Source organism: Sapajus apella, unplaced genomic scaffold (assembly GCF_009761245.1).
Source record: "Sapajus apella isolate SASKATOON/1434 unplaced genomic scaffold, GSC_monkey_1.0 scaffold43, whole genome shotgun sequence".
Classification (NCBI taxonomy): domain Eukaryota; kingdom Metazoa; phylum Chordata; class Mammalia; order Primates; family Cebidae; genus Sapajus; species Sapajus apella.
The window spans coordinates 18337860-18362084 of NW_022436983.1; the positions used below are offsets into that span (position 1 = coordinate 18337860).

The 24225-nt window shown below is 46.3% G+C and overlaps 2 protein-coding genes across 7 annotated transcripts in view; one reads left to right on the forward strand and one right to left on the reverse strand.

Annotated features, from left to right (window-relative positions):
• TMEM50A (transmembrane protein 50A) overlaps positions 1-2628 on the forward strand; it is a 33711-nt gene extending 31083 nt beyond the window's left edge. Inside the window, exon 7 of the transcript XR_004275877.1 lies at positions 2616-2628. The gene's annotated coding sequence lies outside the window, so the exon portion shown is untranslated. The remainder of the gene's footprint in view (positions 1-2615) is intronic.
• RHCE (Rh blood group CcEe antigens) overlaps positions 1-24225 on the reverse strand; it is a 56111-nt gene that overhangs the window by 5098 nt on the left and 26788 nt on the right. For 4 of the 6 annotated variants that reach the window (XM_032300872.1, XM_032300870.1, XM_032300871.1 and 1 more), the window contains 5 exons: positions 20621-20768; positions 19372-19538; positions 17504-17641; positions 14368-14495; positions 3357-3436 (listed from right to left, as the gene is read on the reverse strand). In XM_032300872.1, coding sequence (XP_032156763.1) covers positions 3357-3436; positions 14368-14495; positions 17504-17641; positions 19372-19538; positions 20621-20768 — 661 coding nt within the window. The remainder of the gene's footprint in view (positions 1-3356; positions 3437-14367; positions 14496-17503; positions 17642-19371; positions 19539-20620; positions 20769-24225) is intronic. The other 2 variants (XM_032300876.1, XM_032300873.1) reach the window with 1 other exon arrangement.

The following is a 24225-nucleotide window of genomic DNA, read 5'->3' on the forward strand; positions in this document are numbered from 1 at the left end:
AGGCGTGTACCGTGGAGGGTGCTTGGCCTATCCTCTCAGCAGCCCGAGCATTTTCTGTCCTTGTGGCTGATTTTAAGAATTTCTCTTTCTCTGTTAGGCTCTCTGCTTTTACTTCTAACTTCTGCTGGTGTACTTTACCTCTAGAAACCTAGCCCACCTCTAATCTGCTACTTCTAATCCACCTGAGCTGGGAAACCTAATAACTACACTTGATAGGTCTGTTTTTAAAACAAGTACAGATAGGCTCCAAATAGAGGGGTCAATGAACAAGTTAAACGCTTGGCTTCCGGGAGTCCCTCTGGTGCAATTTTGGCTGCTTGAGGGACTTTTTCCCCTTCCATTGTCCAATTTGTTTTCTTTTTAGAGACAGGGTCTCGCTCTGTTGCCCAGGCTGGAGTGCAGTGGCACGATCTCAGCTCCTGCAAATTCTGCCTCCCAGGCTCAACAGATCCTCCCACTTCAGCCTCCGGAGTAGCTGGGACTACAGGTGCACCACCATGCCTGGCTAATTTTTGTATCTTTTGTAAATATGGGGTCTCACTATGTTGCCCTGGCTAGTTCTGAACTCCCGGCCTCAAGCTAGTCTCCCGCCTCAGCTTCTCAAAGTGCTAGGATTATAAATATGAGCCACCCATGTTGTTTTTTAATCACCAGTTTGCTAATGTCAAAAGCAACATGTAAAGAGGAAGGCTTATTTGTCTTTTTTTTTTTTTTTTTTTTTTGAGATGGAGTTTGGCTTTTGCTGCCCAGGCTGGAGTGCAATGGTGCAATCTCGGCTCACTGCAACCTCCGTCTCCTGGGTTCAAGTGAATCTCCTGCCTCAGCCTCCCGAGTAGCTGGGATTACTACAGGCATGTGCCACCATGGCCAGCTAATTTTGTATTTTTAGTAGAGACAGGGTTTCTCCATGTTGGCCAGGCTGGTCTCGAACTCCCGACCTCAGGTGATCCGCCTGCCTCGGCCTCCCAAAGTGCTGGGATTACAGGCATGAGCCACCATGCCCGGCAGGTCTTAATGTTAAAGGATCAATATGATTATCTTTTCCTCTATTCTCTTTTTTGACCCCAGTGAAACATAAGAAAAGACCCCCAGGTACTTTGTAAGACAAGGTGCAAGTCAGCACCGCCTTGAACATACCAGTGATAACAGTGAATGGTATGATTCCGGGGATAGGGTTGCTAAATAAAATGCAGGATACCCAATTCATTTTGAATTTTAAAAACAGGCACTCTGCATTTTTGCTAAATCTGGCGGCCTTTCCCAGGGTTGGACTGCCAGCTGCCACAGAGTGAATGTCACCTTGTGGAATTTACTCCGCTCTGCCTCTGCTTCTTCACACACACTCTGCTGAAAACTAAGGCCAGACTCTGGTACATTAAAGCAATTCTAGACAATCTCACGCTCAAAAATTACCCAGGTAACTTCAAAAAGTACCTTAATATAGTTTGTTAAAGCTGGAAGGAAGCCAGCTTAGTTACTAGAATCTCTTCATTTTATAGAGAAGCTAACCAAGGCTCAGAGGGAGTAAAGTGACATGCCCAACGCCACACAACTCATAGTCTGATAGTGTCTTACGCCATTTTGTCTCTTATTTGGCATCCACCTCCTGCTTAGGGACACATACATGGGTGTCTAACCAATAAAAGATGTTTGCTTATAGAATAAAGGTGAACAGTTCTGGATGGAAAGTATATTTTCTTTCTTTTTTTTTGAGAGAGTCTCACTCTTGTTGCTTAGGCTGGAGGGCAGTTGTGCAATCTTGGCTCACTGTAACCTCCGCCTCCTGGGTTCACGCCATTCCCCTACTTTAGCCTCCTGAGTAGCTGGTTCTACCAGCGTGTACCACCACATCTGGCTAATTTTTGTATTTTTAGTAGACACGGTTTTGCCACATTGGTCAGGCTGGTCTTGAACTCCTGACTTCAGGTGATCCAACCGCCTCAGCCTCCCAAAATGCTAGGATTACAGGCATGAGCCACCGCGCCTGGCCGGAATGTATATTTTCTCTTTCTTTTTTCTTTTCTTATCTTTTCTTTCCTTCCTTCCTTCCTTCTTTCTTCTTTCTTCCTTCCTTTCTTTCTCTCCTTTGTTTTCTTTCTTTTTCTTTCTTTTTTCTTTCTCTCTCTCTCTTTATTTCTCTCTCTCTCTTTCTTTTGGAGACAGAATCATGGCTCACTGCAACCTCTGCCTCCTGGATTCAAGCAATTCTCCTGCCTCAGCCTCCCAAGTAGCTCAGATTACAGGCGCCCGCCACCATGCCTGCTAATTTTTGTATTTTTAGTAGAGACGGGGTTTCACCACGTTGGCCAGACTGGTCTCAAATCCTGACCTCAGGTGAGATGCCCACTTCAGCCTCTCAAACTGCTGAGATTACAGGCATGAGCCACCATACCTAGCCACATATTTTCACCTGGCATATAAGACTGGCTAATTAGCAACTCCTCAAGATATTTGGCTGTTCTATTGTATTGCAAGAGCAGAAACATACTTTACTCCTTTGTTGAAAGATCTCCAGTGGCTTCCCATCTCTCATAAGGGCCTGCTTCTGGCTACCATTCTGCTCTCAATGCCTGCCGCTCCTTCTCATTCCATCCATACCAACCACACTGGTCTCCTTACTGCTCCCTCAACACACAAAGCATGCTCCTGCCCCAGGGCCTTTCTTTGCACTTGCTCTCCTATTTCCATGCAATGTTCTTCCCCTAAATAAATGCATGCCATATCTCCTTCCTTTTCACTGGGGTCTCTGCTTAAAAGCTAACTACTCAGATAAGCCTTCCCTGACCACCCCCTAAAAAAACACCCCATACCACATTGCATCTGTTTCCCTACTTTGCTCTGTCTTCACAGCCACTTATTACTAGCCGACATACTAGGCACTTGCTTGTCTATTTATTGTTAATACCCTCCCCCACCAGAAGATCAGTTCCATGAGGTCAGGGAATTTGTTTTGCTCATTGCTGGGTCTCCAGTGCCTGGCTCATGGTAGATGATGAATAAATATTTGTTGAATAAAACAGTATTATGGGTATCCTCAGGAATAAAAGGTAGGCTTTTGGGTGTAAGGATTTCCTTGGGCTGCTGTGCAAAACTGAGCGTGATCATCAGCCCTGGGTTTAAGAGTGTGCAATGTTGCCACTCTCCCTACTTTTAACTTTAGGGACGTCCCTTCCCTGCCCTGGCCTCACAGTCCACATTGGCAGCAGGTGACCTCTAAGGACCATTCCAATTCTGAAATTATGTTATCTGCAGGGAAGGAGACAGGGCAGATATACACCAGCTACACAGCAGGGTGCGCTCTGGACGTGGGTGCTGTGTCCTGGGCAATAGTGGAAGAAAGGTGGCCTCACACTGACCTGTCAGGAGACCAGATGCGAGACCCATCGCCACAGCCAAGCTGAATTGCCCAGCGTCGAGGAGGACCTGGTAGAGAATCCTAGAAATGACAAAGCAGAGATGGTCACTTGGGCATCAGGCAGCAGAAGTCATCGGGGACAAAAAAGACTGTTGGTGTCAGTAGTGTCATTGCTAGGAAGAGCCACAAGGAAAACAAGGGTCCTCTTCGTGGCTGATACATTCTCCTGTCATTTTCCCAAAAAGCCATGCAGACACGTAGGAGGAATGGAGTGAGGGAGGGAGGGGAAGGAGATTCCAAGATCATCTTTGGCTTATTTTAGTTCTTAGCACTTCGTGGATAATGAGCCAGATCAGGAGTCACAAAACCCAAGCTCAAGTCCCAGCTCTGTCACTTACTAGCTGCATGATCCTGGGCAAGTCCCTTAACCTCTCAGAGCCACCAGTTTTCTCTTTTTTTTTTTTTTTTTTTTGAGATGGAGTCTCACTCTGTCATCAGACTGCAGTGCAGTGGCACAATCTCGGCTCACTGTAACCTCCACCTCCCAGGTTCAAGCGATTCTCGTGCTTCAGCCTCCCAAGTTGCTGGGACTACAGGCGCACGCCACCACACCTGGCTAATGTTTGTATTATTAGTAGAGACAGGGTTTTACCATGTTGACCAGGCTGGTCTTGAACTGCTGACATCAAGTGATCTGCCCACCTCGGCCTCTCAAAGTGCTGCAATTACAGGTATGAGACACTGTGGTCTGGCCAGCCACCAGTTTTCTCATTAGGCAATTAAAAATGCAGGTTCTATTTCTCTTGGGGCAAGGTGGGTAGGGTACACCTTGGCTTTCATCTCCCCTCCCCATTCCTTCCCCTTGAACATACTTCCAGGTCCTCTCTCCTTCAAAGCAACCCCAGGCCTTCAATTTAAAGATTATGCTATTACAGGGGCCCTCGGATGCTGAATGTGATTGTCCCAGGGTTAAGCCTGCACCTACGCACTGCCAGCCCCTTCACTGCAGCCCCGCAGATAGTTGTACACAACCAGCCAGGTTTTTTTTTTTTTTTTTTTGAGACAGAGTATTGCTCTGTCGTCTAGGCTGGAGTGCAGCGGTGCGATCTTGCTCCCTGGAACCTCCACCTCCCAGGTTCAAACGATTTTCCTGCCCCGTCTCCCAAGAAGCTGGGACTACAGGCGCCCACCACCACACTCAGCTAATATTTTGCATTTTTAGTAGAGACAGGGTTTCACCGTGTTGGCCAGAATGGTCTCAATCTCCTGACCTCATGATCCACCCACCTCAGCCTCCCAAAGTGTGGGATTACAGGCGTGAGCCACCCTGCCCAGCCAACAAGCCAATTTTTAAGCCTTTCCTACTTCTTGTCTCAATAGGTGGGCAGTTCATGTTCCCATTTGGAAGACAAAGCCTGCAGCCTGGTGGGGTGGACCCCACCTCCTTGTGTATCATTTGGTTATTTTCCCCGTCTTTACTGATTCCTCGTTGTAAAGTGGGGGAAACTAATGACAGTTCCTACCTCATAGGATCATGGGAGAATGGAGAGAAATAAAAAAACTTACCCTCGGACTAGAAAAACAGAGTAAATTTAAAAAAGATAAAAAGAGTTGCCCCTTGCTGCTCATGTAGTGAGTGCAGCTGTCAACAGTTACCTTCCCCACCATTCAGGAGCCATCCCCCCTTCTGCATGGCAAGCTCTAGGCCCTTATATTTGCCATCTTTGTATACCTTCAATAGTTTGCTTCCTCCCCAGCATCAAACACGATTCAGGTTATCAAAACCCCAGGGAAATGTTTGTTGAATGACTGAAAAATGGAGTTAATTACTCAATTCATTGATCTAATATTAAGCAATTTTTAGAAAAAAAAAAAAAAAAAAAAAAAAAAGAAATTGAACTATATAAAAATTAAGAACCTCTGTTGTTCAAAAGACATCATTAAGAAAGAAAAAGGTGGGCTGAGTGTGGTGGCTCACACCTGTAATCCTGGCACTTTGGGAGGCCAAGGTGGGCCAAAGTTGAGACCAGGAGTTCAAGACCAGCCTGGCCAACATGGCAAAACTCTGTCTCTACCAAAAATTATTTTGTCTATACAAAAAAATTAGGTGAGCATGGTGGCATGTACCTGTAATCTAAGCTACTCAGAAGGCTGAGAATCCCTTGAATCTGGGAGGCAGAGGTTGCTGTGAGCTCAGATAGTGCGATTGCACTCCAGCCTGGGTGACAGAGGAAGACTCTGGAAAGAAAAGAAAAGAAAGAAAGGAGAGAGAGAGAGAGAGAGAGAGAGAGGGAGGGAGAAAGAGGGAAATGAAGAGAGAGGGAGGGAGGGAGGGAGGGAGGGAAGGGAGGGATGGGAGGGAGGGAGGAGGGAGGGAGGAAGGAGTAACCCAAAAAGTGGGATTCATATCCACAATATGTAAGGAATTTCTACAAATCAATAAGAAAAAGACAGAACACCACAGTAGAAAATGGGCAAAATAACTTGAAAAGACATTTCACAAGAAAAAAAAATTTGTCCAAAAAGCATATGGAAAGTACTCCATTTAGTTAGTCACTGGGGATATCAAAATTTAAACAATAGGTTTGACTGCTAAATGACTAATCAAAAAGAAGAAAAACACCAAGTGTTGGAAAAATGTGGAGTAAAAGGAGCTTCTGTGTACTACTGGTGATTGGATTGGTGCAAACTACTGCAGAAAATTGTTTAGCAGCAGCCACTAAAGCTGACTGTGTGAATACTTTTTAATTCAACAATTTCACTTCTAGGCATATAATCAACAGAAGTGCATTCGTGTGTTCCAAAAACAAAGTGCTAGAATGTTCATAGGAGCAATACTAGAATATTCATAATAGTTCCAAACTGGATACTACCCAAATCCTCCTCGATAATGGATAAATAAATTGTGCTGTATTCACACAATGGAACACTTGTTCCAACTATCTTTTCTTAGGTTTTCTGTTTGTCTATCTGGCATTCATTTATCACAGGGCCACACTAATGGCCAAAGCTGTTTATCTCATTTTCTTGCAAGTCAGCTTCCTCAGGCATGGGAAACTCATGTTATAAACCCCTCAGCTACAAACTCTAACACGTAATTTCACTTCCTGCCCATTAGCGGATGCCCTCACCCAGTTTCTCTCCCACCACTCTTTTTCAGAAAGGCATAGTCCCAGTCCCCGCTTTCTTTCTGCTGCCTGGTCCCTGGGTGACAGAGTTTTGTGTGGCCCTGCACGATGTGCTCTGCCTCTTGTTTGCAGGGGAACTGTGAACTACAAAAACTTTCCCAAAATAATATTAGAAGAAAATATCACTCAAGTCACTTTTATAAAGTAAGACCCAAGCATAATAGAACACTGCCCCCGTGGAAAAGGGGTACAGCAATGCTTAACAAACTGGATGAATCTCACAACTACAATGTTGAGTAAAAGAAGTCAAGCATACAAAAGCACAGACTTATTGTATGATTCCATGTATATTATCTCAGTTCATTTTCTGTTGCTATAACAGAATACCACAGAATGGGTAATTTATAAAAGAAACACAATAGCTCATGGTTCTGGAGGTAGGGAAGTCCAAGAGTATGCTGCTGGTATCTGGTAAGGACCTTCTTGCTGTGTCATAACATGGCAGAGGGCATCATATGGCAAGGAGGCAAGAGCATCTCTCTTCCTCTTGTAAGCCACGAGTCTCATCATAGGAGCCCCACCCTGATGACTTTATCTAATCCTAGTTACCTCCCACAGGCCTCACCTCCAATTCCATCAACATATGAATTTGGAGATTAAGTTTCCAGCACATGAAATTTGAGGGATGCATTCAAGCCATAGCATTCTGATTCTGCTCTAGCCCCCAAAATGCATGTCCTTCTCACATGCAAAATTCATCCTAATAGCCCCAAAGTTTTTTTTTGTTGTTGTTGTTGTTGTTGTTGTTGTTTTAAAGATGGGATTTCACTCTATCACCCAGGCTGGAATGCAGTGGCATGATCATAGCTCACTGTAGTCTCAAACTCCTGGGCTCAAGTGATCCTCCTGTCTCAGCCTCCTGAATAGCTAGGACTATAGATGTGTACCACCATGTCCGGCTAAGTTTATTTTATTTGTGGAAACAGAGTCTCACTCTGTTGCCCAGGCTAGAATACAGTGGCACAACCATAGCTCACTGCAGCCTCAAACTCCTGGGCTCAAGTGATCCTCTCAACTCAGTCTCCTGAGCAGCTAGAACTACAGGCACATGCCACAATGCCTGGCTAATTTTTTATTTTTACTTTTTGTAGGGACAGGTCTCACTACATTGCCCAGGCTGGTCTTGAACTCCTGAGCTCAAGCAATCCTCTCACCTCAGCCTCCCAAAGCACTGGGATTACAGGCATGAACCACCACACTTAGGCAACCCCCAAAGTCTTAACTTGTTCCAGCATCAACTCAAAAGTCCAAAGTCCATGGTCTCATCTAAATCATTCTATGGGAGATTCCCTCTGGCTGTGAGCCTATAAAATCAAAACAAGTTATCTACTTCCAAACTACACATTGGAACAGGCATAGGACAGACATTCCCATTCTAAAAGGAAAAAGAAGCAAGAAAAAAAAGGGTAACTGGGCCCAAATAAGTACAAAACCCAACAAGGAAAACCTTAAACCTTAAACCTTCAAAATGATTTCTTACTCCATGTGCCACCTCCTCGACACACTATGGCATTTGGACCCCCGAAGCTTTGGAGAGCCCTGCCCCTATGGTTTTGCTGGGCTCTGCCTATGTGGCAGTTCTCACAGGTGTGAGTCTCATGCCTGCAGTCTCCCAAGCTGGCATTGCACTATGGTAGCTCTACTGTTCTGGGGCCTTGGTGGTGGCCCCCACCCTTGCAGCTTCACTAGACACTGCTCTGCTAGGGGCTCTCGGTGGCAGCTGTTCACAGCATCCTTTGAAATACAGGTGGAAGAAGGCAGAAGGCATGCCCCCTCAGCTTTTGCACTCTGCACACCTGCAGAATTGGTGCAATGTGGATGCTGCCAAGGTTTATGACTTCTACCTTTACATCACACCTGGGGCCACTTGAGCCACAGCTAGGATAGCTGAGGAGTGCTGCACCAGAATGTGGGGAGCAGAGACCCAAGGCAGCCCTGGGCGGGAACTGGTCATTCCAACCCATTCTGCCCTCTTAAAGCTCTGGGCCAGTAGTGGGAGGGGCGGCCTTGAAGATCTCTGAAATGCCTTTGGAGTTCTTCCTTGTTCTGATGAACAGCCTCTGGTTTTGTTCCATGTGTACTAAGTTTTTTATCGATTGGTAGCTTGGTCACATCCTCCGTTTTCTCAGCTGAAAATGTTCTTTAATTCTCTACCATGTGGCCAGCCTACAAATTTTCTGAATCTTTTTGCTCTGCTTTCCTTTTAGTCATAAATTCTTTCAGAATTTATAAAAGATAAAATAAGAGAGGAAAGGAATCTCTTTCCTCTCTTATTTTACTGTAGGCAGTTAAAAGTAGCCACGTAGGCCGGGCATGATGGCTCATGCCTGTAATCCCAGCACTTTGGGAGGCCGAGGCAGGCAGATCACCTGAGGTCAGGAGTTTGAGAGCAGGCTGGCCAACACACTGAAATCCCCATCTCTACTAAAAACATAAAAATTAACTGGGCGTGGTGGCAGGCACCTATAATCCCAGCTACTTGGGAGGCTGAGGCTGGAGAATCACTTGAACCCAGGAGGCAAAGGATGCAGTGAACGGGGACTGTGCCATTGCACTCCAGGCTGGGTGACACAAGCAAACCTTCATCTCAAAAAAAAAAAAAAAAGAAGGGCAGGCATGGTCGTTCACACCTGTAATCCCTGCACTTTTTAGGAGGCCAAGGGGTATGGATTACCTGAGGCCAGGGGTTTGACACCAGCCTAACCAACATAGAGAAACCCTATCTCTACTAAAAATACGAAATTTGCCAGGCATGGTAGCATGGGCCTGTAATCCCAACTACTTGGGAGGTTGAGGCAGGAGAATCACTTGAACCCAGGAGGCAGAGGTTGTGGTGAGCCGAGATCACACCATTACACTCCAGCCTGGGCAACAAGAGCAAAACTCCATCTCAAAAAAAAAAAAAAAGGTAGCCAAGCAGCTTAAATGCTTTGCAACTTAGATATTTCTTCTGCCACATATTCTAGTTGCAGAATCTTAAATTCTGCCTTCTATAAATCACTCTGGCACAGACAAAGTTCAGCTAAGATCTTTGCTACTTTATAAAAAGGATGACCTTTGCTCCAGTTTCCAATACCTGGTTCTTCAGTTCCATCTGAGACCTAATCAGAATGGCCTTTACCAGCCATATTTCTATCAGCATTCTGGCCTCAACAACTTAAGTAACCGTTAAGAAGTTCCAGACTTTCCCTAGTTCTGGGGTCTTCTTGTAAGCCCTCACCAGAACTGTCTCTAATGCTCCATTCTTTTTTTTTTGAAACGAAGTTTCTCTCTTGTTGCTCAAGCTGGACTACAATGGCATGATCTCAGCTCACTGCAACCTCCGCCTCCTGGGTTCAAGTGATTCTCCTGCTTCAGCCTCCCGAGTAGCTGGGATTATAGATGTGCACCACCACGCCTGGCTAATGTTTTGTATTTTTAGTAGAAACAGGGTTTCACCACGTTAGCCAGGTTGGTCTCGAACTCCTGACCTCAGGTGATCCACCTGTCTTGGCCTCCCAAAGTGCCGGGATTACAGGAGTAAGCTACCTATGCCCAGCCTAATGCTCCATTCTTGACAACACAGGCTTTTTCTAGCCTGTTCCTCCAAATTCTTCCAACCTATTCCCATCACCCAGTTCCAAAGCCACTTCCACATTTTCAGGAATCTGCCGTAGTAAAAACTCTACTTCTTGCACTAATTTTCTTTGTCCATTTTCTGTTGCTATGATAAAATATCAAACTGAGTGATTTATAAAGAAAATAAATTTATTTAGCTCACAGTTCTGGAGGCTGGGAAGTCCAAAAGCATGGTGCCACCATCTGGTGAGGCCCTTCTTGCTGCATCATAACATGGAGAAGTCATCACACGGTGAGAGGACAAGAGCATGCTGGCTCAGATTTCTCTTTCTCTTCTTATAAGTCACCAATCCCATCATGCCTCACCCTATAACCTTATCTAATCCTAATTACCTCCCAAAGGCCTTTTCTCCAAATACCATCAACATATGAATTGAAGGATTAAGTTTCTAGCACATGAAATTTGGGGGACACATTCAAACCATCACATATATAATGTATAAAAATAGACAAAACTGACTGATGCTGTTAGAAGTCAGGTTAGTGGTTATCCTGGAATGAGACATGAAGAGGTTCTAGGTGTTGGTTATGTGGGGATATCAGAAGATTCATCAAGTGGTACTTTTATGATATTTGCACTTTTCTGGATATAGGTTATACTACATAAGTTGAGTTATTTTTTTAGGTAATAAGTGGCAGAATAGAGAATAAACCCAAACCTGCTGACCGCCACCCCACAACTCATTCTATATGATGCTGTCTGGAAAAAGAAATGAATGAAGCAGAAATCCATCACCATGATAACAGTCTCCCTGCACGGGGTCTCCCCTGGCCAGACACTCAGCTCAACACATGTCCTCACAGCAGCCCTGTGAGGGAGCTATTAGTGTCCCTATTTCACAGAGGGCAAGTTCATGGTAGGGAAGTGAGCCAAGAATTCCAATGTTTTGTGGCTTGGAATGGGTGGCTCTTGGGATTCAAACTAAGCAGGCCTATCCACAGAGCTCAGCCAGATGCTTCCCAGGTTTCAGCATTGAGGGCAACATTCATGAATTTAGCCATATTGGCATTCCAGAGATGCTATTTAAAATTTGTTTTTCTCAAATAGACTTATTTTTACATTTAAATAAATGAATTTAAAAGAAAACTGTGTTACTACCTTAAAATAGAAGGAAAATAGGAGGTAGCTGTAAAAAGAGATACAATGAAAACAAAATGTTGCTAAAATCTCTCCCAGATACAGCAGCCTGAGGTTTTCTCTGCTATTGTTCAAAAGAGTGGTTAACAAAAGCTAGAAGGGTGCAGAGATTCTCAGCCCAAGTGGAGACTTTCTTTTCTCCCTGATGTAATCAAAGGATTGAGAACTGAAAAAGAATTATCTGCACCGCATGATTCAATGCCATTTCAGTGTGCCTTCCCATCACTTAAAAATTCCACAACTTGTGAGAAATGCTCTATCCCGGCTCTCATCACGGCCTCCTGACTCCATCACATATGCTTATCTGAATAGGAAATTGGGAAATATTGTTTGTGGAATTAATGAAAAGTCAACTGACTTGCCCAATGTCGCCAAGCAGTAGCTAATCCACAGTTCCCATTAAGTGTTCTGACTTTGAGCTTAATCCTCTCTCCATCCTTCCATTACACAGAGATGCCCTTATACTGACGCAGCATCAGTAATCATAAAGAAAGGGGCTATGTTCTATGGCTGTATCTTCACAGCAACCCTGTGAGAGGTCTTATTTCCCATTTTACAGATAAAAAACGGAGATTTGGAGAGTTTGAGTACCATGACTCAGGCTGCATGACTGGCCTCACGACTGGTGAAACCCATGCCTTCTACCTTCAGCAGACCAAAGGCCTCCAGAAAAGAGATCATCACTGTCACTATGCCCTTCCCTTTGCCTGGGTCCTGCAAAGGCAAGAGGATAACTGCTTGTTGGTGCTCAACTCACTCACCCTGATGGGAGCTGACTTGCAGAGATGGGCTGGAGCCAGTTTCCATAGGCTCAGTGGACTGACTGTTCTTGTCTCCTCCCAAGTCCATGTGCAGTGGTGTCACCTGGATAGCTTGAACTCAGCCCCGTGGGAAGCATTTGTACCACAGAAATTGCAAATGCTACCAATCAAAGCTTTAGTTTCTTGGAGAACCAGTTGTTAAATTAATCCTTTACCAGCAAACCACTGATTGGCTTTTTCTTTTTTGACTATAAATTAGTGGTTCTAAAGCTTGAGCTTGCATGAAAATCACCTGTGGGGCTTGTTAAACCATGGACTGCTAGGTCCCATCCCCAGATTTCTAACTGGGTAGGTCTGGGGTGGGGCTGTAGGTAGGGCTTGCATTTCTAACAAGTTTCCAGCTGACGCAGGTGCTGTGGAGAACCAATGCTTCCAGAGAACCATGGAATCACAGAATAGGGGATCTAGGCAGCCCACCAGCAGAAGTTAGCCCACAGTGTTACTAACAACCTTGAATTTTCTGCCAGTACTTGAGAGAGTACACGTAAAACTCTAGATTTCGAGCTTCTCTTGAGAAGTCATTGGATCTGGCAACACTGAGCCTAGGTCCCTGCACTGTGATGATGGCTGGGAGCTGCAGAACTCCTTTCCTTCACTGGCTTTTTCTTTTTTTTTTTTTTTTTTTTTTGAGACGGAGTTATGCTCGTTACCCAGGCTGGAGTGCAATGGCGCGATCTCGGCTCACCGCAACCTCCGCCTCCTGGGTTCAGGCAATTCTCCTGCCTCAGCCTCCTGAGTAGCTGGGATTACAGGCACGCACCACCATGCCCAGCTGATTTTTTGTATTTTTAGTAGAGACGGGGTTTCACCATGTTGACCAGGATGGTCTCGATCTCTTGACCTCGTGATCCACCCGCCTCGGCCTCCCAAAGTGCTGGGATTACAGGCATGAGCCACCGCGTTCTCTACAAGCATCCGAGTGGGACCTTGCTAGGTCAAGTCCTCATCTTACAGAAGGGAACTCTCAGGCTCAGAGAGAGGAAAGGTGCTGCTTAGAATTGCAGAGTTATTAAGACAGTGGCAAACACATCCACTGGAACCCATTACAGAGGCGCCTTGCTTCACACAGGTTATCCCCTCCCCAACCCCAAACAGAATCCTGCTCATCCCAAGCAAGGATGTCTCACCCACTGATATGTGATCCCTATAATCTGGGGCCACGGTTGTTTCTGTATAAGGCATCCAAGAACTGGAAGGAACCCCAGCGCCTCCATGATTTCTCTGAGATGCCTCCAAATACATCAGCTCCTCATCACCTGCTTCAGCCATTTTTATAGCCAGTTTCCAGCCAAGTGACCTTGGTAGGTAACTTCTCCTAAATATCACTTCTTAGAGTCTGAGAATACCTGAGTAGGCGGTTGTGAGAATTCAAGGACATAATGCATATCATGGTTTTTAGCATAATGCCCAATGCTTATAAAGCAGCCAATAAACAAACAGTAGTAAATATTATCAGTGAATATGATTATCATCATGCTATCAGTTCCTCTCTAGAAATCTATCCCTATATCATGCCCAATTCACTTTTTCATTTTATATAAGCCATGTCCAGAAAATATTCACACAACATCTGGGAGGTAATAGCCAGGGCTCTGGTGTGTCAAATTAACCATTGCTGTCCACTGTCTAGGGGCCACAGGACCTACTTCTGGTCTGAAGGCCCACATTCCCACCTTCTCACTTTACAGTGAGACCTCAGCCAAGGCCCAGCCCTCTCTGGGCCTGAGGTATGGGCTGTACTTAGCATTTTCTTATTAAATCTGCATTAGCTTATTAAATCCGGTAGCATCCCAACAGCCCTGTGAGGGGAGATATCATTATCTCCACTTACAATGGGGAGACTGAGACTAACAAAGGTTAAGAAGCATGCCTAGCTAGTGCGTAGTGGGAGCAGGTTCAAGACCAGTCTGACTCCACGGTAAAGTTCTGCATCGTGACCTGAACCACAGATTCAATTGCCTTGGGCCTGTTTGACCTGCTCTGTCTGTCTTTACGGGGTCTCAGATTTCATCTTTGTCCTATACCTAGGCTGCCCTATTTGGAAAGAAGAGTTAACCTGGAGAGGCGATAAGTCCATCCAGTGTAGGGGCTGGGCAGAATTTCTGAATAAATCAGCCAACAAATATTCGCTGAAGCCTACTGAGCACCCGGCCCTGAGTGCACACGCCCCAGCTAAGGGCTCTGTGCACATTTCTTCCTGAGTTGGAGCCGGGTGTTAAGGGGATGAGGATAAGCCCAGTGACCCACGCATTGGCCCAGACAGCCTGATGCATCATCAGCGCGATGTAGGTGATCTCTCCAAGCAGACCCGGCAAGCCGAAGGTGTAGTGCACGCCGCAGCTGTCGTGAATCCCCAGCACTCGGTTAAAACACACCTGTGGACAAATGCTATTATAAGCAGATTGGCAGGCGAGACCCATGTTCCCTGCCCATCCCGTTCACACACCCTTGGCATCCAGGGCCACAAAGGGGGATGGGCACTAAGGCTCACCTAAAGAAGCACTTCTCAGACTTCAATGTGCACTCACGTCATCGGGGAGTTTGTTGAAATGAAGACTTGGCTTTAGTGGATGTGGGGTGGGACCTAAGACTGAGCATTTCTAACAAGGTCCCAGGTGATGCCAATGCTGCTGGTCCACAGATCACACTTTGAGTAGCAAGGGTCTAGTGTAGACACTATTCACAGTTTTGGCTGTTAATTCTTTGTGGTGAGGGCTGCCCTGTGCGCTGTAGGATGTTTAGCAACATCCCTGGTCTCTACCCACTCGCTGGTAGCAGCCCCCCCACACTGTGTAAACCAAGAATACCTCCAGACATTGTTGGATATCCCCTGGGGGGTAACTGAGACCCACTGGTCTACCCCAAATTTAAGCACCATCCCAAAGACAAGACGGCTAGTTAGAAACAAGGCATGAGGCCCCAATTCTGGATCCCCCCTCAGCCTTCTGCTCCATCGTTCAGCCTCCCACACAGCCGTGAGCCAGCAAATGTGGACACAAATGCAAATTCAATCAGGCTGGTTCCTTCCTTAGGATATCCATTACTCTTCGGAATAAAAATCCAGGCCAGGCACGGTGGCTCACGCCTGTGATCCCAGCACTTTGGGAGGCTGAGGTGGGCAAATCATCTGAGGTCAGGAGTCTGAGACAAGCCTGGCCAACATGGCGAAATCCTGTCTCTACTAAAAACAAAAAATTAGCCGGGCATGGTGGCAGGTGCCTCTAATCCCAGCTACTAGAAAGGCTGAGGCAGGAGAATCACTTGAACCCAGGGAGCGAGATTGCAGTGAGCCAAGATTGCACCACTGAAGTCCAGCCTAGGTGACAAAGGGAGACTCAGTCTCAAAAAAAAAAAAAAAAAGAGGCCGGGCGCGGTGGCTCAAGCCTGTAATCCCAGCACTTTGGGAGGCCGAGGCGGGTGGATCACGAGGTCAAGAGATCGAGACCATCCTGGTCAACATGGTGAAACCCCATCTCTACTAAAAATACAAAAAATTAGCTGGGCATGGTGGTGCATGCCTGTAATCCCAGCGACTCAGGAGGTTGAGGCAGGTGAATTGCCTGAACCCAGGAGGCGGAGGTTGCGGTGAGCCGAGATCGTGCCATTGCACTCCAGCCTGGGTAACAAGAGTGAAACTCCGTCTCAAAATAAAATAAAATAAAATAAAAGAATAAAAATCCAGACTCCTCCTCAACTAGCCCATGAAGTGTGCCTGAGCACTTCCCATCTCCCATCTCTCACGGCTCTGGGCCCACCATGCTCCTGGGTGGACCCTATGCCTTTAGAATGTCTGTTTCCTGGTTGGGTCATACACTCTTCTTACCAATAAGCTTTTGTACACACAGTTTCTTCTGTCTGGAATACATTTCCCATGACTTTGCCTGGCTAATACTCCTTATCTGTCAATGCTTGGCTGTCAACTGTTTCCTCTGCTCTGGGAAGCACTTCCAGATCCATCCCATGCTAGCTTAGATGTGCCCCTATAGCAGTTCTCAGACTGTATTGTGTTTCTTTATCCATTTCCCTCACTAAACTACAGCTTGAAAAGCAGGATGAGTGTTAAAACATATGTATTGAATGAATGAATGAATATATGAATGAATTAGAGAATCACTTTTGAGTAGTCCTGCCAGTGATGAAGTCAAGAAAACAGGCTCAGAGAACATGATTGGCACAAAGCCTCCTGATGATAACTTGTTATGTGTTTTTTTTGTTTTTGTTTTTTTTTTTTTTTTTTTGAGACGGAGTCTGGCTCTGTTGCCTAGGCTGGAGTGCAGTGGCGAGGTTTCAGCTCATTGCAACCTCTATCTCCCAGGTTCAAGTGATTCTCGCATCTCAGCCTCCCGAGTAGCTGGGATTATAGCCACATGCCACCACACCCGGCTAATTTTTGTATTTTAAGTAGAGACGGTTTCACCATGCTGGCCAGGCTGGTCTTGAACTTCTGACCTCAAGTGATTCACCCACCTCAGCCTCCCGAAGTGTTGGGATTATAGGCGTGAGCCACCACGCCCAGCCAGTTTTTCCTAATTTTAGATTGAAATAGACTCCCTGAACAGCCACTGTTCATCCAAATCCAGCCTTCAAAAGTCTACTCCTTTTTCCTCCATCAAGTCTTCAAACCCATGAAGATTTGTTGTCCCTAAATATTTCTCTTAGAGAAGCATATGATAACCAATTGGCTATGATGAAGTATTCTGGAATGATCAGGATTTGCTGAGTATTAAAAAAAGAAAGATCCATCCACTTAGAAGAAGAATTAAACAGTCAGAAGTAGATACGACCTGGATCATCAGCCCAGCACTGCCTCTTCTGGGCGCTCCTCTCACATCATCCATGTGGTTCCCTGGCAGCAGCCACAGGTGCATGCTGAGCCCCACCCCAGCCGAAGGTGACATTATCCAAGTTGAACCAAAGAGCCCCTTTCCAGAGAATTTGAGATTGGGGCCAAGAGAGTCCACCAGGTTGCTTCCTTGAAGAGAAAGACTACATCCCACCACGTGGAGTGGAAGAGGAGGAAGCAGGTCTATAGAGTAAGAATAAAGCAGATATTCAGGAAAAGCAAAGAAAGAAGAAAAACAGGGGCTTCTGGGCTCCCATAACACTCCAGTCCCTGTCCTTGAGTTCTGTGACACCCCAGTGGCCTTATAACAAATTCTGCCCCATGTCCAAGCACGCTCAAATGGGTTCTATTACCTGCTTCCCAGCATCCTAACAAATACACCACCCAGCTGGGGTGGATCCCTCACTAGGCATTGAAGCCAACATGAGAATGCGTCAACACCTCCCTAATGCGGCTGTGCACTGCACAGTGGCCCATCAGGTCCCAGGATCCTGCTGGCCTTCAGTCAAAGCAGAGGGGATTCATTGTCCAGTTTCTTACCGGCAGGCACTTGGCTCCCCCGATGGAGATCAGCCCAGCCACAAGACCCAGCACCATGGCAAGCCAAGGAGAAGAGATCAGGTGACACGAGGCACCCACAGCCACACCTCCTGCCAGCATCGCATTGTGCATGTAAGTCTGCAAAGAAATAGCTTGTGGGTAAAGGAAGCGAGGCAGAGAGAGAACACCACCTTGCTGCAAGTGACCAGCACCCTGGGAACAAGGCAACCCTGTAACATCCTCCCTGGTTTGATGATCCTGAAACCACCCCCTCCCTGTGCATGCCCTTCATCAATGGACATGATGGGTCAGCTCACTACCGCCCCTCACGCTCAGGGTGCTGTCACCTTGATTGTGCAGCATTTAGGGAATGAGCTGGAAAGTCCAGGTGCTCAGCATCCTAGCCACCCGTCACACTCATTAGTGATGTGTCCCTGAGCACTTGGAAGAATGGGTTTTTGTTTCATTTTATTTTTTAGAGACAAGGTCTTGCTATGTTGCCTGGGGTAGTCTTGAACTCCTGGCCTCAACCAATCTTCCTGTCTTTGCCTCCCAAAATATTGGGATTACAGGTGTGAGTCACTGTGCCTGGCCTAGAAGAATGGGGTTTTGGATGTACTTTCTTCATAAGGTTATTGTAAGGATTGAGAGTTTCCACATATAAAGCTCTTAGCCCAGTGTCTGGCATAGAACATGATTAAATGTGCAGCAGACACAAATTATTGTTATTGTTTTTATTATTATCATTGGCTACTTGGTGCCTATGCCACCCTGTATGACTGGGGCCAGTTCCAATAAGCTGGGCTTTGTTCCTGGGTCATAGCTCTGCTATGTCCTTCACTGCTCCGGAACTAGAATCTTGCCCTGCTCTTATCTGACACCCTCAGCTCTCACCTGGGATAAGCCTCTGGGCTTCCCTGTGAACACCCAGCACTCTTCCTAGAGCCCCCACTGCAGATGTAGACACGGCTCCACCACCCGGCCTGCCCTCTCCCAACCCCTCTTGGCCCTGGGGTGGGGAGGGGCATAAATATGTGTGTTAGACCCTGTTAGACCCAAGCGCTGACACCCACCTTGCTGTCACCATGGAGCTCATGGTCACTCACTTCCTCATAGCACTGAATTCTGATGTGAAGCTATCATCTGTGGCCACATTCTTTCCACTCCAGCCCCTCCTACCCCAGCCCCACCACTGGTCTGTCCAGACTTCCTTCCACCACCACCGGCTGGATCCCATGCCCCCATCATCACGAGAACGTGTTTTGTCTCCCCTCTCACCCGTCCCTTTCCACAAGACTCACACACCATCCTCTCACTGTATTAACAGCAGCAGCTAATGTTTGCCTAGCACTTACTCCCTGCTAAGCACTTCACATGCACCATCTCTTAATCCCCACTTTACAGATGAGGCCGTTGAGACTCACAATGTTGAAGTGGCTTGACCAGGGCTACATGGCTAGTGTCACATACTTCTCTACTTCTGACTCTGGTGGCTCCTCTCTTGAGATTTCTTGCAGGGAGGAGAGGCTGGCTAATTCTAGTCTAGTCTGCTGCTGACTCTCGCTCATGGTGATTGGCTTTAGCAACTAGCAGAAACGGGGCTCAAACTCAGGTCTGTTTCATGTTAGCACAGATGGATTTAATCTCTCCCCCCAGAGAGCCTTTGATCACTGGACAGTCTCCTGAGTCCCAGGCCCACTGTGACCACCCAGCATTCTTCCTAGAGCTCCACTGAAGATGCAGATATGGCTCCACCACCTGGCATGTCCTTGCCCAACCCCTGCTGGCCTTGGGGTCGGGGGGAGGCATAAATATGTGTGTTAGTCCTATTAGACCCAAGTGCTGTCCAAGGGCAGCACCCTCCTCACCATGTTGATCTTCCCTCGGGGATGAGCCAAGGATGACACTGAGATGCTTGTCACCACGCTGACCGCTAGGGCATAGTAGGTGTTGAACACAGCATCCCTCCTTTCGATTGAATTTCTCAGCAGAGCGGAGTTGAAACTTGGCCAGAACATCCATAAGAAGAGGGTTCCTGGGGGCCAGAGAGGGTGGTTGACCAGAACCACGCTCCTGCTCCAAAGGCCTGAGCCTTGAGGGGTTTTGGATGAGAATCTGAGGGCTGGAGAGTCTCAACCTTGTCACTTAGAGCTAGATGGGCAAGTCACATCTCCCCTCTGAGCTCTCAAGCTGATTTCAGCTAAGATATTTTACAGACAAGGAAACAAAGGCCAAGAGGGTTGAAATCTACATACCCCAGGCCTCTTAAACCTGGTCTGTGATGGTCAAATCTTATTTTTATTTTTATTTATTTATTTTTTCTTTTTAACTGAGATGGAGTCTTGCTCCATCGCCCAGACTGGGGTGCAGTGGCGCGATCTCAGCTCACTGCAACCTCTGCCACCTGGGTTCAAGAGGTTCTCCTGCCTCAGGCTCCAGAGTAGCTGGGATTACAGGCATGCGCCACCATACCCAGCTAATTTTTTTGAATTTTTAGTAGAGACAGGGTTTCACCATGCTTGCCAGGCTGGTCTTGAACTCCTGACTTCAGGTGATCCACCTGCCTTGGACTCCCAAAGTGCTGGGATTACAGGAGTGAGCCACCATGCCTGGCCCAAATGATTATTAAAAAAAAAAATAATGTGCTGCTTTAACTTGGCCCTGCGGCCTGACAATCCTTTACCTACTATCAGGCTCCCTGCCCGATTTCCTCTAAGCCTCTCCCTGCAGTCCAAGTTCATCATTTTCACAGCAAATTTTCAAAGTACAGCATTATTACTATTCCCATCCTTGTTCCTTCACTTCTGGGCCCTATTTCTTCGCTTGTCCAATTCCCTCCTTTCAGCTGAAAACAAAGGGATTGGATAAATTTATTTAAACTCATACATAATGAGTCTCTCCTCTCTAGTGGATATTAATGAAGAGAGGTCCCTAAAAGGAAATGCTTAATTCAGAGGTATGAATTTAACCAACACTACTTGAAGAAATGAATCACAATGGAAGGGCTTCAGACACCCAGGGGAAGCTGGTAAAGGAGAGAAATTTTTCCACCAGAGACTTTTCTGAGCCATTCGGCTCAGCCCAAGTATGAGAACACTCATTCCACCTTGTCCTTACCCAGCATGGCAGACAAACTGGGGCTTGTTGCTGTCCGTTCTTTTTCCTCCGTTCCTTCAGGCAGAGGCTTTGGCAGGCACCAGGCCACAGTCAGCCCAAAATAGGCTGCGAACACGTGGATGCACATCATGTTTGTGTGGTCCTCTGTCTGCAATAAAATCCAGCAGGAGCAAGTGACTGTCAGCATCCTCTTCCCACGGGCAAGCCCTGACAGTCCTTGGAAAAAGTTCAGAGCTTCACTTAAGGGATGTGACTTGAAGACATGAGACTGTGGTTCAGACTTTACCCAGCCCAACTCAGCAGGCTTTTCTCCTTCAGAGGAGCCCTATGAGTTGCCGTGTATTTATTCCAGGGATATCGCTGGCTGGCCTATATCAGTAGCTCTTTCTTTTTTCTTTTCTTTTTCTGAGACGGAATTTTGCTCTGCTGCCCAGGCTGGAGTGCAATGTCGCAATCTCGGCTCACTGCAACCTCTTCCTCCTAGGTTCTTGTGATTCTCCTGCCTCAGCCTCCAAGTAGCTGGGATTACAGCTCCCATCTACCTGGGAGACTGAGGCAGGAGAATCACTGGAACCTGGGAGGCAGAGGCTGCAGTGGGCCAGGTTCACACCACTGCACTCCAGCCTGGGCAAAAGAGCGAGACTCCATGTTAAATAAATAAATGAAATAAAATGCAAGTCAGATCATGTCACTGCTCTGCTCAGAAGCCTCCAGCGGCTCCCATCTCACTCAAATCAAGATCCGTGTTCTTGCCATGACCCTGCGGGTTCCACTCTGGCCTGTCCTCTCTGACGTCACCTCCTATTCCACTCTCCACTCTCTCTTCTCTTGTCCTCAAACCCACTAGCGTGTTCCTCCTTGGGATCATTCAGCTGCCTGAAATGCTGACCCCCAGCCAGGGTATAATGAGGACAGGGTGGGGACAGTAGTCCATCCTGGGTCCAAGCAATCAGGGATGCCTTGTCTGTAGAGGATGTCTAACAAGTTTAAAGCCAACTATAAAGTCTGTCTGCTTTTTATTTATTTTTACTTATTTCTTTATTTATTTTTGAAATGGAGTCTGCTCTGTCACCCCAGTTGGAGTGCAGTGGCGCGATCTCGGCTCCCTGCAACCTCCGCCCCGTGGGTTCAAGCAGTTCTCCTGCCTCAGCCTCCTGAGTAGATGGGATTACAGGTGCCCACCACCATGCCCGGCTAATTTTTATATTTTTAGTACAGACGGGGTTTCACCATGTTCCCCAGGCTAGTCTCTAACTCCTGACCTCAAGTGATCTGTCCATTTCGGCCTCCCAAGTGCTAGGATTACAGGCGTGAGCCACCACACCCAGCCTATTTTTTATTATCACCATGTGCTGACAATTCTAAACAGCGTGGGTGATGAAATGGCCCTCCCAGCACCCTGCCATTGGTCTGCTGCTGTTCTCAGATACTGATGAGGCTGTGCACTCGCTACTTGCAGGTCTGTACTCAACAATCACCCCCTTGATGAGATGACACTGCCCCTGGCCACCCTCTCTCTCAGTCATCCCCTCTCCCCAACTTCTCCTGTTTCCTTTCTCCATTTTATTTTTCTCTGTGGTACTTACCACTCTCTAACATGCAATATCTTTTGCCTATTTTATTGCTTATTGGCAGTCTTTCCTTCTGGAAGACATTCCATGAGAGTTGTATTTTTCCACTGCCACAAGAGTGCCTGGTACATCATAAGTACCAAATAAATATTTGTGAAGTGAACAAATGATGGTAAAAAGCCCTCAGTCACACAAAAAGAGGACAGTCTAGGCAATTCCCTGATAAGAACTGAAAAGAGGGCTTATGTTTTTAATCTCTTTGAGCTCTACCAGCAGGAGTTCAGGGACAACACTTGGGGGCTGTTGGCTTGGTGTACAGCTAGTGCTTGACTTACGACCACGATTGGTTCCGACAGACTGGTCGTAACACGATTTGGTAGTAAGTTGAGTAGGCTATATGAATGCGGAGATGGTAATGCTGCCGGAAGCTGGTCCGCACCGTCGTACGCCCAGCTGGGCAACGTTTGCGCTGCCAGACGCGGAGCAGTCGTGGCTAGCGATTGTGGTCGTAAAGTCGAATGGTCGTAAGTTGCATAGGTCGTAAGTCGATCAATACCTGTATTCATTTCTTGAGCTGCCTGCACTGAAATGACTCTGGTCCTTGGCTCGGGTTCCTCCAAGCCCTCCTACTGAAGAAACCCAGGCTGAATGGAAGTCTTGAGGAAAATGAACACTCAAAATCAGTGCTAAGCCCTCCTCTAGACCAGTTAAACTAACAAGTCAAAGCTGTAGAGAAGAGAGGAGGTGATGTTATATCAACGAAGTCTTTTAAAGCAATTGTTATGAAGACTGCAACAAAGCAGGAAGAGGTTCAGACTCACAGGGAGTGTTCTGCCTCTGAAATTTACCCCTTTTCTTGACAGCCATGTTTTTACTGTGTGAACCATCTCCCGTGCCATCTGGTTGGGCCAGAGTGGAAAAATGACCCAGGGGACTGATCAGATTCCCTCTCCCTGAACTACAGAATTGAGACTAACTGAGAGAAGAGTTGTTTTCTGCAGGATCTGGGACACAGAAATGCAGGAACAAGTGGAGGTGGGTGGGTGGGTGGAGGGGACACATTTTTCACTAAAGAGAAAGCTGGTGTACAGACATTAGATGTACAGAGAGAAACAGAGCTAAAAGATGGAGGGCCTGGACTACCTGGGATCTTAGCAGCTTCTCACAGCCAGTTCCAGTGCCCTCCTGAGTCTGGCAGCACCTCCTGCCCTTGTAGGTTCTTTTTTTTGTTTGTTTTTTAAAAATTTCCACACTACACAGATGTACCTTGGTGGTTCTTATACTGAATTCTCTTTATTCTGCCTAAGAAAGCTCTGGATATTTTCTTCCTGGGAATCAGGGAGTTGTCATTAATCCTTATATTAAGCAGAGAGAAAAAGCAGAAAATGGAAGTGTGCAAATTGGAATCCAGGAGCCCATGGTGATATAAATAAATACATAGATGAGTGAATGAACAGAGAAGTGAAAGCTTTTCCTTACAGAAGAATACCAACTTCTGCAGGGAAGATGGAATTAGGAAACTAATATTGGCAATTATTATAGTACTAATTTATTCAGGGAAGAATCATTGAACACTAAAGTCAGTGAGTGAAAGTTGGATGATAAACAGGATTTCTATAGGAAATTATCTCCCCACAAGATGTTTATTAATTACAAAGGGGAAAATAGTAACTTTGCTGTGGAAGATCCTGGCAGGTACCATCTTAACCCAATGATCGCAGTTAACACACCTAGTAATGGGGCAAATTGACAACATGTCTTCTGATACAATATACTAAGAAGGGCGCACATGACTCTTGTGGAATTCCTGCCAAAAATGCATACCCACAATCTAATCATGAGGAAAAGCAGACAAACCCACGTTCTACAAAATAACTGGCTCAAAACTTCAAAACACGTCAAGGTCATGAAAGATAAAGAAAGATGAAGAAACTGTTCCAGATTGATGGAATTTAATAAAACATGAGAACTAAATGCAAGATGTAATCCTGGACTACTATATATATATATATATATATATATATATATATATAT